The 16,335-nt window shown below is 34.4% G+C and overlaps 1 protein-coding gene across 1 annotated transcript in view; it reads left to right on the forward strand.

Moving 5' to 3' along the window:
- The window catches only part of LOC308652314 (phospholipid-transporting ATPase ABCA3-like), a gene marked incomplete at both ends in the record, with an annotated part of 148,403 nt that overhangs the window by 26,056 nt on the left and 106,012 nt on the right, over positions 1 to 16,335 (forward strand). The window contains 3 exons of the mRNA XM_081300061.1: positions 3,009 to 3,268; positions 5,632 to 5,748; positions 6,709 to 6,826. Of these exons, the coding sequence (XP_081156187.1) occupies positions 3,009 to 3,268; positions 5,632 to 5,748; positions 6,709 to 6,826 (495 nt within the window). The remainder of the gene's footprint in view (positions 1 to 3,008; positions 3,269 to 5,631; positions 5,749 to 6,708; positions 6,827 to 16,335) is intronic.

The raw sequence follows: 16,335 nt of genomic DNA on the forward strand, positions 1-16,335 counted from the left end.
TATAATATAAAAGAGTATTTATCTCAGTGTTTTAAAGTTTAATTTGAAATGTTTTTCAATTCGATCTAATACCAGGTATAGTGCCGAAAAAAGATCTCTAAACTCAGGAAAATTACTTTTTTTATGCCAGCACTACCCTTATTTCCTGATTTTGATCTATACTCTAGCTGCTTTGCTGAATTCTTTTATTAATAGAAGTGGTGAAAGAGAGCCTCCCTGTCTTATTCCAGTTCTTAGAATGCTTTCAGTTTTTCTGTTTAGAATCATGTTAGCCTTGGGCTTATCATAGATAGATTTTACAATGTTGAGGTATATTCTTACTATCTGGGGTTGTGGCTCAGTGGTAGAGCACTTGCCTAGCATTTGTGAGGCACTGGGTTCGATCCTCAGCACCACATAAAAATAAATAACACTTAAAAATAGAAATAATGAATTGGAAGCAATATAACCCATAGGGGAATAATGAACTTATTATATAAATAATTTAAAATAATCTTCTTGAAATATAGAAGTACTTAATGCTAAAACAAGCATTTAAATGTATAGGAATATTATGAATTAGCTAATTATTTTTTGGGAGGAGGGAGGATTATTCCAGGCAGTGGAAATGAACTCATGATCAAATGCAGAACAGAATGTCTCATTCAGGGAATTGCATTACTTTTTTTTTGCTGTTTTTTCATAGCTATGTTAAGTGCATATAGGAGGATATTAGATATGAGCTCCAGTGGTGTTTTGGAAATTATGAGATACAGAGGTATAGCCATATTTAGCATGATTAGGAATAATAATATATATGGTAGTGATATATCTCTACAGTTGTTGGCACACATAGTTTATATTTTTGGATTTCCTTTATACCTAAATGCAATATTTAGTTCCATATTATTGCTAAACAAAAATTTATTTCATATAAAGTTACTTTTGGACTTTGGGTGTCATATTACTTGAGACAGGCTGTACCCTTAGTTTCTTGTAATATTACCTTATGTGGTGGAGGGACTGTTACAGAAGAGAAGATGGAGGACTGAGGTAACGTCCAAATTAAAGAGGAGTAAGAAAATACAAGCATACAAGGATTAAGAGTTTCATGTGTATTCCAGATATGTTGTTGATTCCACATGTCAAAATGTATTTTTCCAATTTCCAATTTTTTCCAACTGTACTTTATTGAACAGAAATATTTTAATTCGTCTTTTTTTTTTTTTTTTTTTTTTTGCTTCTTGCTGTTTTTGGTTCCGGGGTTTCATTTTTTTTTCTATTTATTTTTTTTTCTTTTTAAAACATCTCCAAGTTACAGTCTCTCCAATAATTAAATCTAAATTTTTTCCATTACTTTTAATTTTATTTATCTATTTTTATGTGGTATGAGGATCAAACCCAGGGCTTCGCACATGCTAGGCAAGCGCTCTACTGTTGAGCCACAGCCCCAGTCCCTAAATCTAAATTCATAACACTGACAACACCAAGTGCTGGTAAGGATATGGAGCAACAGAAACTCACTCAATGCTAGGAGGAATACATAATGATAATGATACTTTGGAAGACTATTTGGCTGTTTCTTACAAAACTGACCATATTTTTACCATACAATTCAGCAATCACATTCCATGGTATTTTCCCAAAGGAAGCAACTAAGATGTCCTTCAATTGATAAATGGGTAAAACAGTTTGGGGTACATCCCGACCAGTAATCTGGTTGTTATTCAGAACCAAACAGTAATGAGCTATCAAACCATAAAAAGACTTGAGGAAATTTAAAACTGTATATCACTACGTGAAAGAAGCCAAACTACACATGGTAGGATTCCAAACTGGTGATATTCTGGAAAAGGCCAAACTATGAAGAAAATAAGATCTTTCATTGCCCAGGAGTTGTGGGAGCAGGAAGAATGAAGAAAGAGCACAAAGTATGTTTATAGTAGTGAAAAGACTCTGCATGATTCAAAAATAGTGGATACAAGCTATTATACATTTGTTCAAAACCCATAGACTGTACACCCTTGATGTGTTAATGTCCAATCATCAGTTGTAATAAATGCATGCTCTAGTGAGGGATGTATGGGAGTAGAGTTGTGGGAAATCTCTGTAACTTCTTTGTGGTTGTGTTGAAAACTTAAAATTTCTCTTAAAACTGAAGTTTTTACCATAAAAGAAAAAAATCTACACCCTTTTTATAGGTAGAATTGCATTTAGAAAGCCTATTTTAATTTTGAGACAATGTGAATTATATTCAGGTTAAGAATTATCTCATAATGTAAAAATCTGTGATGGATTCTCAAAGCAATTATGTCCCACTAGTCTTGATACAAGAGTCAAATTAGGTGGTGCATGCCTGTAATCCCAGTAGCTCAGAGGCTCAGTCAGGAGGATTTTGAGTTCAAAGCCAGCCTCAGCAACTTAGCAAGGCCCTAAGCAACTCAATGAAACCCTGTCTCTAAAAAGAATGGCTGGGGGTGCTGGAGTTGTGGCTTAATGGTAGAGCGCTGTCCTAGCATACATGAGGTACTGAGTGTGATCTTCAGCACTACATAATAATAAATAAAATAAAGGTATTTTATCTACAACTTAAAACATCTTTTAAAGAAAAGGGGCCGAGTGTGTGGTTTAGTGGTTAAGCACTCCTGTGTTCAATTCCTGGTTTAAAAAAAAGTTAAATTTGGGGCTGGGGATGTGGCTCAAGTGGTAGCGCGCTAGCCTGGCATGTGCGGGGCACTGAGTTCTATCCTCAGCACCACGTAAAAATAAAAATAAAGATGTTGTGTCCACTGAAAAACTAAAAAAAAATATTAAAAAATTCTCTCTCTCTCTCTCTCTCTCTCTCTCTCTCTCTCTCTCTCTCTCTCTCTCTGTCTCTCTGTCTCTCTGTCTCTGTCTCTCTCTTAAAAAAAAAAAGTTAGATTCTGCAGCTGACAATCTATGACTTATTCAAACTGTCTTCTTCTTGTATCTCAGCTGATCCTGCTCCTTAGTCTGTTTTACTTGACAATTGTTGTTTTATCATATAGGGTACATCAAAGAAGGGTTCCTGATTATACAACATGCTTTAGATAAGGCCATCATGTTGTACCACGAGAGCAATCTTGGAAAAAGTCTATTTGATGGCATTACCATCTTTGTGCAGAGATTTCCATTCCCAGCTCATCCTTATCATGGATTACTTTGGGTCTCCAGTCCTTTTTTCCCTTTGATATTTATACTCACATTTTCTCCAGTTGTACTTTCCATCATGCAGTACGTTGTGCAAGAAAAGGAAGAAAGATTGAAGGTAATCCCACTTAACTCTCTGATAAAAGTTTCTGTAAAAAAGTTTTTTAGGCCTGTGGATACCTTTTTATTTAGAGCTGTATTATTCAACACTGATGGGTAGTTTCTACATTCCAGCATCAGCAAATCCAAAAGAATGAGTATTGATGCCACTTATCAATTTTCCAAGCCAGAAAGCTTCAGAGACCAATAATAACTGGGGTAATGCAAAGGAAAATCCCAGATCAAGGAGAGAAATAAAATATTACTAGAGGAACTTGAAGTCTCTCATACCTAAAACAATAGTGAGCTTCAAATATGACCCAACTCCTGGTTACATTAACATGAATTTTTATACTAATAATTTTTATACTATTAGTATAAAAATCTCACTATTTCTCTGAACAATATGTCTGAGTCTCAACAGAAAACAAAAAGCATATCATTTGAATAAGATTCAGTGAAGACATAGATATTGGAAATAGCAGATAGGGAATTTAAAATAAGCATGAATGATATTATAAAAGCAATGATTCTTCAAGGTCAACTTTTAACTTCTGAGATTCACTATAAAGACTCTTGAGATTCTTGCATATGGTTATACCCATAACTGGGATTTATTTCAGTGGTTAGTAAAGATACATACCTAGGTCATATAGAAAAAAAGATACAAAGTCTGGAGGAATCTACTTGCAGCCTTCCTCATGTGACTCTTCACAAGATCATATAGAGTGCACTATTGTCCCAGCATTGAAAATCCAGTCACATATTTGTGAGAAGTCCTTATATACTCAACACCTAAGCTTTCAAATGGGAGTTGGTCATGTTGGCATCTTTTGCCTAACATACACCAAAATTCCAAACTTCTAGAAAGCAGATATACAGCATAAACCATATCCTTTGTACAGTCATTTTTGACATAGCTAGTCACCTTTATCTATTAGCAAAAGTTTCCTATTAATGTAGGGAATAATTTAGTAGTCAAATTCCTGTGTACCAGCCAAGGACCAGACTTACAAACATACCTTTCTAATAACAGCAATCTTAGGCCTTTTCTGGTAACTCTTTGTTGCACAGTAAATAACATGAAGGACTATGCAAAGAAATTATGAGAAACAATCAAGGGAATTGACAGAAATAAAAAACAAGTGGAGTGAAAAATGCTTTTGACAGGTTCATTTGAGGATTTGACCCAGATGAAGAAAGAATTGAGGTACTGAATACAAATTCATCTTAAAAAAACAAAAGGAAAGAAAAGAAAACCATAGCCCTTCTGTAGCAGGAAATAAATTGCTTGTTCTTGAGCACTTTCCCATCATGTATACTTACCATTTTAATGTTTCCAAACAAAGTACTTTGAATCAGAATCACTTCTTATCGTTCTCATATACTTCTGATGCTTTTCATCACATTACTGATCAGAAATGAGGTGTAATTCCCTAGCCACCACCCACAAGAGCTAAGTAGGATCTTTCTGTAAGTTGAAGAGAGTTCTGGCCTAAACCATAGATTGTGAAGAATGAACTGCTATTGAGTCTGATTGACTGTCAGTGGATTGTGGTGGAATGTGTTGGAGGCTACTGAATACAACTTATAATGCTTAATAAAAATCTTTATTTTTTTAGTATAAAAAGAAGAAATTGCACAAATTGAAATGCAAATAGAAAACAAAATGTAAAAATCCAAAATAAGATATCCAAAAGATATAGGACAGTGTCAGTGGTATAACATGCATAATTGGAATTTCAAAAAGGAGATTGGAAAACAGCAAAAGAAGTATCTTAAGAAACAATGGCAAGGGCTTCGGTAATAGCTCAGTGGTAGAGCACTTGCCTAGCATTTGTGAGGCACTGGGTTCGATCCTCAGCACCACATAAAAATAAATAAAGGTATAAAAAACTACAGTAACACTTAAAAATAGAAATAATGGCAAAGAATTTTCCAAAATTAATGACATATATCAAACCACAAACCACAGAGAACACAAAGAAAGATATATAACACACATGTGCCTGTGTGAATATTATACTCAAGTACTAAAAACCCAAAAGCAACCTTTCTTTAATGTTCCTTGAAGTTGAATATAATATAAAAGAGTATTTATCTCAGTGTTTTAAAGTTTAATTTGAAATGTTTTTCAATTCGATCTAATACCAGGTATAGTGCTGAAAAAAGATCTCTAAACTCAGGAAAATTACTTTTTTTATGCCAGCACTACCCTTATTTCCTGATTTTGATCTATACTCTTGATTTTTTTTGTTATTCTTAAAATGGAGACCTTGATAGCCAATTATATAACATTTTATGGGAATTAGAAGAGGGTACATAAAAGAAATGTGAATTGTAGACGTAAGTAATACTTGTTATATGTTGACTTTCCTACAGGAGTACCAGCTCATAATTGGACTTAGAAACTGGATCATCTGGGCTGCTTATTTTTTCACATTCTTCCTTTTATATATTATTATTATAACTTTGATTTGTGTGTTATTTTTTACCAAGGCAAGTATCTGTTTGCATGCTGTTCAGTAGAAAAATAATGAATCATGTAATACTAAGTTTTCAATGACTAACATTTTTAAAAAGTAAGAAAAAAAATGTGAAATTATTTTAATAATTTTTAAACTCAATATTTATAAAATATTCTCTCAACATGTAACTTAAAAATTAATGATGCATTTTATTTTGTAGGTTTTTTTCTTTTTTATTGGTGTTTATTTATTTCACAGAATGATGAGTTTCATTGTGGTACATTTGTGCATACATAAAAACATAAATTTGATGTTTCACTTCCCAATACCAAATGATATATTTGATATTCTTTTTAGTATGTCTTCAAAATCCACTTCTGTAGTTATTGTGTATCTCAATTCTGACATTTTTTTATATTACCTTATTTATTTATTTATTTATTTATGTGGTACTGAGGATTGAACCCAATGCCTCACACTTGCAAGGCAAGCACTGTACTGCTGAGCCACAACCCCAGCCCCAATTCTGACATTTTTATTAGAAATATTTGCTCTATATTTGACTCTGCTTTCATGTATTTAAATCTAAAATAATTTTTTAAAATAAATCTAAAAATTCTGTTCCTCACGCTAGCTACATTTCAGATGCTTTATAGCTACATATGGTTAATAGCTACTCTAGTAGACAACTTAGTTACAGTTAATTGCAGCCTGCAAATTGATTCCTCCTGTGAGAGGAAAAGAGTAATCATGCTGTGATCTGATTGGTCTCAAGTTGACAGGAAAATTAAAAGTTTTTATTGATTCCACTGTGGAAACTCATGCTGCTGAGTCTCTCAGCAAGTCTTACACTCTTTTGTAAGAAATGAGTCATATAACTTCCTGAGTGGATGATTGGTTTCATTAGAGACATAATTTTTTTTCTTTTTTCCTTGTGTTTGTATGATGCTAGTTATTGTGTACCTTATCTGATGCTGTATTTGTTTTGTAGATTACAGATGAGCCAATATTGCGCTATAGTGACTATAGTTTCATCTTTATCTTCCTTGTGTGTTATGCCATTGCTTCAATATTCTTTAGCTTTATGGTTAGCACATTTTTCAATAAAGGTAAGTAAGCATCTTCTGTAACATAATTTTTGTTTGTTTCAGTTTGCCAAAATATATTTGGAGTTTCTTCCAGCTACCTCATGTGTAGCCTTGGCTTACATTCTAACATAGAAAATGAGTTGCATATGAATTGAGTTGGCAGATTTGAAAGAGCATTAAGAATTAATATTTCCCAATGTATATATAAAGTTGTGACAATTTGAAAGTAAAAAAAATGCTTCCTGTAAAAGTTGTTTTAAATTGCTTTTGAAAGTAGAGGGATAGCTGAATTTATTTATTTATTTGACATCTTCTTTGTGCACTTAGCATGTAATAGGATTTTGTATTATCTAAAGCCACATTGGTTCCTTGTGAAAACTCACTTAAGAATAGTCTGTGTGGCCAAATAGCCCCAGATTGTCTACTTAAGACATTTTCTTAGAAATATGTTCAAATAACTGACAGGAAAGAGAAAATAGGAACTAAACCCAAAGGAGTCAGAAAATATGTATATTATGGCAGACTTAAGCTAATTTTCAGTAATTAAGTATAAATCATCTGATATACCAGTTACAAGATATAAATCTGCTCAGTGAAATGTTCTTGTGCCCAGATATTAACTGTAGTAAGAATCTGAAAAACCACAATAAAAAATGGAAAATTATATTCAACAGACATCAACACTGAGATGAAGCAGATATTGTGTTTACCTGATAAGCCATTTTTTATTAGAGCATCCTATTTATACATAGTAATTGGATTCATTTTGATAAAATCATACATGTAAGGAATTTTATTTCAATCCCCAATTCTCCTCCCCTTTTACTCTGGCCTCTCTCTCCTTATTCTCCCCCACCCCGTCTACTCTACTAAACTTCCTTTTTTCTACATATACATAAAGATGAAATTACCTTTGATACCTTTATATATGAATATAGCATGATTTTGTTAAATTAATTCCACTTATCTTCCCCTTTCCCTTCTTTTCTTTCTCGTACTCATTCTCTTCCTCTTTCTCCTCCACTGATCTTTCCTGTATCTTTATGATATCTGATCCCCTCCCCCATCACCCTCTTTTCCTTTGTTTTGCTCTAGCTTACACATATGAGAGAAAACATCGAATCTTAATTTTCTGAGTCTAGCTTATTTCACTTAGCATGATTTTCTCCATTTACCAGCAAATATAATTATTTCATTCTTCTTTATAGTTGAATAAAACTCCGTTATGTATATATACCACATTTTCTTAATTTGTCCATCAATCAATGGACATCTGGGTTGATTCCATAATTGTTTGTTGTGAATTGTGCTGGTGTAAACATTGAGGTGACTGTAACACTATAACATGCTGATTTAGGAGTAGGATAGGTGAGCAAATGAGGATTCCATTCCTGGTTTCCCAAGTGGTTGTACTAATTTGCAATCCCACCAGCAATGTAAAAGTGAACCTTTCCCCCCATATCCTCACGAGCATTTATTATTTTTTTTTGTTCTTGATAATTGCCATTCTGACTGGAGTGAGATGAAATCTTAGTGTATTTTGATTTACATTTTCCTAATTGCTAGAGATGTGAAGCTTTTACACACACACACACACACACACACACACACTTCTTGAACATTTGTGTTTCTTTTTGTGAAAAGTTTCTGCTTAGTTCTTTTGCCCATTTGTTGATTGGACTATTTGATGGTTTTTTGGGGGTTTGTTTGTTGCATTGAGATTTTCAAGTTCTTTGTATATTCTGGATATTAATCCCCTGTCAGTGCAGTAGCTGGCAAAGATATTCTCCCATTTTGTAGGCTCTCTCTTCACTCTTTCACTCTCTCAATCATTTCCTTTGCTGCGCAGAAGGTTTTTGTTTTTTGTTTCTGGTACCAGAGATTGAATCTAGGGGCACTTAACCACTGAGCCACATCACCAGCCCTTTTTAAAAAAAATAATTTTTTTAGAGACAGGGTCTCACTGAGCTGCTTAGGGTCTTGCTAAGTTTATGAGGCTGGCTTTTGAACTCATGAAACTCTTGCCTAAGGCTCTCCGGCTGCTGGAATTATAAGCATGTGCCATTGTGCCCAGCTGCAGTAGCTTTTTAATTTGATTCCATCACATGCATTAATTCTTGGTATTATTTTCTGGGTTTTAGGGGTCCTATTGAGAAAGTCTTTGCCTGTGCCTACATAAGTGTTGGTCCTATGTCTAATTCATGGGTCCTTGATCCCTTTTGAGTTGACTTTTTTGCAAGGTGAGATATAAGGGTCTAGTTTTTTTTCCTCTACACCATTGATTAAGAAGGCTATCTTTCCCCTTTGTCAAGTATCATATGACTGTAAAAAATTGTCTTCTGTTTTATTCCTTTGTTCTTCATGTGAATTTTGATGCCAAATCCATGCTGTTTTTGCTACCATAGCTCTATAGTATAATTTAAGATCAGGTATTATGTATCACTTTTCTTGTTCAGATTGTTATGGCTATTCTGGGTCTCTTATTTTTCCAAATGAATTTTAGAATGGTTTATTCCTAGTTCTGTGAAGAATGTCATTGGTGTTTTGATGGGGATTGCATTGAATGGGTATATTGCTTTTGGTAGTATGGCCATTTCTTAAAATTTGTTTGTTTATTTATTTATCTATTTATGCATGGTGCTGAGAATTGAAACCAGTACCTCACATAGGCTAGACAAGTGCTCTACCAGTGACCTACAACACCAGCCCAGTATGGGTATTTTGACAATTCTGCCTGTCTAGCAACATGGTAGGTCTGAGGTTCTCTTCAATTTCTTCCTTCAGTGTTCTGTAGTTTTCATAGTAGAAATCTTTCACCTCCTTGGTTAGATTAATTCCAAGGGTTGTTTTTTTTTAATGAAGGGATGGCTTTCATGATTTCTTTCTCAGTTTTATTATTATTGGAGTATAGAAAAGCTATTGATTTTTGAGTGTTGATCTTACCTCTTGCTACTTTGCTAAATTCATGTATCAGCTCTAGAAGTGTTCTGGTGGATTTGGGGGGCCTTATAGGAATAGGATCATGTCATCAGCAAACAATGATACTTTGGCTTACTTTCTAATTTGTATCCTTTTAATTTCCTTCTCTTTCCTGATTGCCCTGGCTAGTTTTGAGAACTATATTGAATAGAAGTGGTGAGAGTGTACATCCTTTTGTTGTTTCTGATTTTAGAGGAAATGCTTTCAGTTATTCTCCATTCAGTATGGTGTTGGCTATGGGTTTGTTATATATACTCTTTTTATAAATGTTGAAGCAAGTTCCTTTTATCCTATTTCTTCAATGTTTTTAACAAGAATGAGTGCTGTATTTTATCAGAGGTCTTTTCTGCATCTATCAATGAAAATATGATTCTTGTTCTTAATTGTATTTAAGTAGTGAATTACATTTATTGATTTTGCATATGTTGAAACAGTTTTACATCCCTGGGATGAAGTGTACTTGATTATGGTTTATCATTATCTTCTTAATGTGTTTTTTATCTTAACTATGTTTAATTTTTCACAGTAAAATTCAGAATTCAGAGATCATACAGGTTTGCAGAATTTAACAGTACTAGAAAAAAATCAAAGGATAGCCTTAAATCTCTATACATTTAGGGAATAGTGTTAATGATCAGAACTAGCCTTAAAAAGCAGACAGATATAAGCCAGTTTTTCAAATGGCAGTGTGGCCCTTTTATGCCAGGTGCAATATATAAAAGATAGCACTTATTGATTAAACCTATATGAACTTTTATTTAATAAACTTTTACAGAACATTTAGATAAGGCTTAGGAAAAACATATTTAGTTTCAGATATATATACATATATTTTCACATATATTCGGTTTATTCATGAAAAATCAAACCTGGTCAAAATTGTAAGTTATCTGTTTCTCTAACAAACAAAAATCCTAAAAGTAATGGACATCACACTTTAATATTTTATAGCTCTCAAGCCTTGCACAAATTGTTACTCATCAGTGTGACTTTTTTTTTAAACAGGCAGACTAGGCAGAGTAGGATATCCGGAAAAGCAGACTCAATTAACATTTTAAACATTGTTCAGAGGAGAGTGAGTTCCCATAATCCTCATTAATGTTTCTCTCTTACGGCTTTGAACTCGTGAACCTCTTGCCTAAGCCTCCGGGCTGCTGGGATTATAGGCATGTGCCATTGCCCAGCTACAGAAGCTTTTTGGTTTGATTCCATCACATCAGTATATGTCCCCCTCTCCAAGTTATTTTCTCCTAAAATAAAATCTTGGTTAAGATAACATTGATAATTTTTCTCAAGGTCCCTTTGGCCTAAAGGCCTTATTCTTTTCTAGGAGACCATCAGCAGAGCAGGTTCTGTTTTCTTTTCCTGGAAGGTACTTGCAAATGAAGTTGTTACTTTTTGGGTGAGCATGTTATCTGCACATTTAATTTACATAACAAATTTTATACCAGGAGAGGGATCAGACAGTCTGGCATATTTTTTAAAAAGTGCCTTAAATCTTTTTCCCTTCCAGTTTGCGCGCAAGGGATTGGAACACAGGTTATTGTTGTCTAAACAGTACCTCTTATCATCGTCATAATGCCATCGACTTTAAGTGTGGGTGTACAGGATAGTGGGATTCACTGTGGTGTGTGTGTGTGTGTGTGTGTGTGTGTGTGTATGTATATATTTATATACATAGCAAAGTTATATTAGATTCATCCCACTGTTTTTCCTTTTCCTATCCCCTCTCCCTTCCCCTCATTCCCCTTTGTTATCCAATGAACTTCTGTTCTTTGCCACCCACCTTGTTGTAGGTCGGCATCCACATATCAGAGATAACATTAGACCTTTGATGTTTTGGGTGTATCTTATTTCATTTAGCATGATACTCTCCACATCCATCCATTTGCTGGCAAATGTCATAAAGCCTTTCTTCTTTGTGGCATATGTACCACAATCTCTCTATCCATTCATCTGTTGATGGGCATCTAGGTTGGTTCCAGAGCTTAGCTATTGTGAATAGAGTTGCTGTAAACATTGATGTGACTACATCATTGTAGTATGCTGATTTTAAGTCCTTTGGGTATATACTGAGGAGTAGGATAACTAGGTCAAACAGTGGTTCCATTCCTAATTTTTTGAGAAATCTCTGTACTGTTTTCAGAGTGGTTGTGTTATGGGCCAGGTTATATGGGCAGTGACCAAACAGACTCCGTTTTATTCTCAATTTCATTAATTTCAGCTCTGATTCTTAATATTTTTGCCTTCCATTGACCTTGAGGTTGTTTGTTCTTTTTCTAAGGGTTTGAGGTGGAGTATAAGCTTATTTATTTGGAATCTCTCTAGTTTTTTAATATATAAAGATTTTTCCTTCTTAATTCTGTTTTTATATTGTCCCAAAGAGTATGAAATGTTTTATCTTTGTTTTCATTTGTTTCTAAGAATTTATTGATTTCTTCTCTCATTTATTATTTGATCAGTTCTTCTTTTGAAAGAATATTGTTTAATCTCAGTGGATTTTGTGGTTTCTGTTATTTTTCTTGCTGTTGATTTCTAATTTTATTCCACTATGGTCCATTAGAATGCATGAGGATTATATCAATCTTTTTGTATTTGCTAAGACTTATATTGTGACATACGATATGGTCTATTTTGGAGAATTTTCCATGAGCTGCTGAGAAGAAGGTGAATTTAGCGGTTTTGGAGTGAAATATTCTGTAGGTGTCTTATTAGGTCAATTTGACTTATCTAGCCAAATAATTTTACAAGTCAAATGGACCTAAGGTTTTTCTTTTTTTTAAGTTCCAGAATTTCTCTTTGTTTTTGTAGATGTCAAGGATGGAGGGTGGCTAGGTTTGTTTGGCTAGGTTGTAAGAATTTCTCATTAGCAAACTCTCTACTGTGTAATCTTAAAGTATTCTAGTCACTTTCCAACCTCTCCTGGTGGGGGAAAGATAGGAGTGGCCCTACTGTTAGTATAAAGATAAATGTTAGTTAGTATAAAGATAAATGTTAGTTAGTATAAAGATAAATATATGGAGCATACTTTGATGTCTGTTACATTAATTACCACCTCTGTAGGATCAATAGGGATCAATGACCAACATCAGTACAATACATAATTGTGAACTCTGGCATTCGACATTATGTAATAATCACCTCAATATGAATGGTGTATGAATTGCTTAAACTATATAATTCTGTTATTCAGTGGGATTATAGCTTCTTAAGAGAAAATAGGGTGGAGAGGTGGGAGAAAGTTTTAATATTTAAAAGAAAATGACCAGAGGAGATACAGGAAGTAGGTAGCAGATATAACCATAAACAAGAAGGAATAAAAGACTGAGAGTGATAAAGAAAAAGAGAAAGTGGAAACAAGAAAATTTGGCTGTTAGTGGGGGAAGAAAGGTGAAGAACAGGCAAAAAGGGTTCAAAATTAAGATATGAGTAAATTGGCAACTGTAAAACCTAATCAACTTGAGACCACATGTACTTGAATCCCACTTAAGATAAATCAAGGCTAACTAATAAATAAGTGTAGAAGAAAGCAATTAATGTGAGGGTAAAATTATAAGAATAAATCTGTATTTTTCAAAGATGAAGAAAAAATAGAATAAAAAATGGGAATATGGATAAAAGAAAGAAAATCTTGATCCTTCCTAAGTTGTCATTTTTAAATGCATTCTCTTGATACAACTGAAAAATGAGAATCTCAGCAAAGAAGTTATAATAAAGAACTAAATATACAGGCTTGAAAAACCAAAAAGAAAAACAACTGAATAGAATAAAGAGGGAGTGGAACTGAGGAAACATCAGTAGAATTTATGCAATACAAAAAAATAGAGAAACAATATTGAGGAAAAAATGGATTATTTCTCAAGGATAAGGGACATTCATACATTGGAATCTCAGAAAGACAGCAGAAAAATGTGTGAGACTGAAAAAATATTCAAAGGATTAATAACTAAAAATGTGCCAAATCTGGTGGAAGGACAGACCTGTAGTCTCAGGAAGCTTAGCAAACACCAGTTGGGATAAACCTGAAGAAATTCATGTCAAGGCATATCATAGTTAAAATTCTGAAAAATAAAGACAATTTTAAAAAAACTACAAAGCAGCCAGAGTAAAACCATGTGTTACTTATAGAGGAACATCATTTGTAATGACAAGTTTCTCGTCTGATGCCAGAAGGAAATAGCATGTTTTCAAGTGCAAAAGAAAAGAACTACCAACTTTGAATTCTGTATTCAGCAAAACTGTTCGCCAGGATTGAATGGGAAATAAAGACATTCTCAGGAGATGGAAAACAAAGATAATGATTTGCTTTCATTTTTACCCTTAAAGAAGAAATAAAGCAGATTTTCTGAACAGAAAGGAAATGATAACAAAAACTTTATAACCGTACGAAGAAAAGAACATTGAAAATGAGTATAAATGGACATATTATAAAATAGGTACAAGTGGGTATATTATAGTATAGTAGTATATTATAGCATAAAAGAGTGTTATACTTTTCATGAGTTTCTTAAGTAATATGTACCACATTTTCATTATCCATTCATCTGTTGAAGGCCATCTAGGTTGGTTCCATAGTTTAGCTATTGTGAATTGAGCTTCTATAAACATTAATGTGGCTGTGTCACTGTAGTATACTGATTTTAAGTCCTTTGGGTATAAACCAAGGAGTAGGATAGCTGGGTCAAATGGTGGTTCCTTTGCACATTTTCTGAGGAATCTCCATACTGCTTTCCCTAGTGTTTGTACCAATTTACAGTCCCACTAGAACATGTGTGAGTGTACCTTTTTCCCCACATCCTCACCAGCACTTAAGAGTGCTAGTGTTATTGATAATTGCCATTCTGACTGGAGTGAGATGAAATCTTAGTGTAGTTTTACTTTGCATTTCTGAAATTGCTAGAGATATTGAACAGTTTTTTCATTTTTGATTTGTTGATTGATTGTATTCTTCTATGAAATGTGTGTTCAGTTTCTTATCTCATTTATTAATTGTGTTATTTGTGGTTTTGGTGTTGTTTTCCGAGTTCTTTATATATTCTGGAGATCAATGCTCTATCTGAGGTGCATGTGGTAAAGATTTTCTCCCATCTGTAGGTTCTCTCTTCACATTATTGTTTCCTTTGCTGAAAAGAAGCTTTTTAGTTTGAATCCATCCTATTTATTGATTCTTGATCTTACTTCTTGTACTTTAGGGGTCTTATTAAGAGGGAAAACAGATCCTAAGCCAACATGAAGATTTGGACCTACTTTTTCTTAAATTGGATGCAGGGTCTCTGTTCTAGTGCCTATGTCTTGGATCCACTTTGAGTTGAGTTTCATGCTGGGTGAGAGATAGGGGTTTAATTTCATTTTGTTACATATGAATTCCATCAGATTTTGAGAGGCATAGTTAGTGTCCATGCCTCCTTTGCTTGACCTCTTAAGTTTCTCTGAGAGTCGAAGTAGCAACCACACCAACTATTTCCCTGTTATATATTTAGTTTTTCCCCATCTCCTTTAGCTTTTTGCTTCAAAAACTGTAGAATGTAGGTCTTGGTGTATATCCACACACTCCTGTACAAACCTAAGAGGCTTCCACCTTTGCTTGGTATATCTGGATACCTAATTGCCATCTAGAAGGTCAGAAGTGTTTAGCTGCAACACATGTGGTATGTGTGGTAGTTGGCGGCCTCTGGGGTGCACTGGCATGCACTACATCAGCTTCTGGGTCAGCTACAGCCATCCACTGAGTCTGCTCCCTTAACACTACACTCCCTGGAAGTGTCATTCTCTATGTTCCATTCTTCCCCAGTCCTTTCGTCAGCAGTGGGAACAGAAGATGACTTGGCAGCCTTCAGCTCACAGTAATTGCAACACACAGGTTACTCAAAGGGCCCATTTCAAAGTCATTCCCTATAATAGTTTTTGCTGGTGTCTAGGTGGGATGAAGTTGTAGAGAATTAATTGCTTTCAGAGCTGCAGAACATGGTTTCCCTAACAAGTTGAGAGAAACTGGGCATTCTCACCAAAGGCTATGTAGCTCCTGCCCCAGGTTAACTCAGTTTTACTTTCTCTTCCACTGCTGTTTCTGAAGTAAGCTTGTCACTTTGCCTCGCCCTCTTCCTAATGTTGTAACTCCTTCTCCCAGGCCTGCCCTGGTGCTGCAGGTACAGATTTGGAATTAGCAAATGCTTTCATATTTTCTGTTGCAGTAACCACAATTTCCCAGTCCTTCGAGATCAGTAACTGTCAGTATTTTGTCTCAGTGAATTCCCTCTTGTCTTCCACCTCCCTCTCAAATTGGATGTTCTCTCACTGCTTTGATTCCAAACTGTGGAAGAGTTGAGATTTGTCACTTACTTCCACTCTATCATTTTGCAAAGCTCAACACATTTACTGAGCATATATTATATATTATATACTGGTGATAGAAAAGTGAAAAAGGAAGATAAATTCCCTCTCCTTTTAGAATTTATAGCTTAATACTCTGTTGTAGTTTAAAAAGTTGTGTCTGCCTCAGTGGTGCATACCTTCTAGGGAAGCTGAGGCAGGAGGATTGTGAGTTCAAAGCT

Source organism: Spermophilus citellus, assembly GCF_964194105.1.
Source record: "Spermophilus citellus genome assembly, chromosome: 6".
Classification (NCBI taxonomy): domain Eukaryota; kingdom Metazoa; phylum Chordata; class Mammalia; order Rodentia; family Sciuridae; genus Spermophilus; species Spermophilus citellus.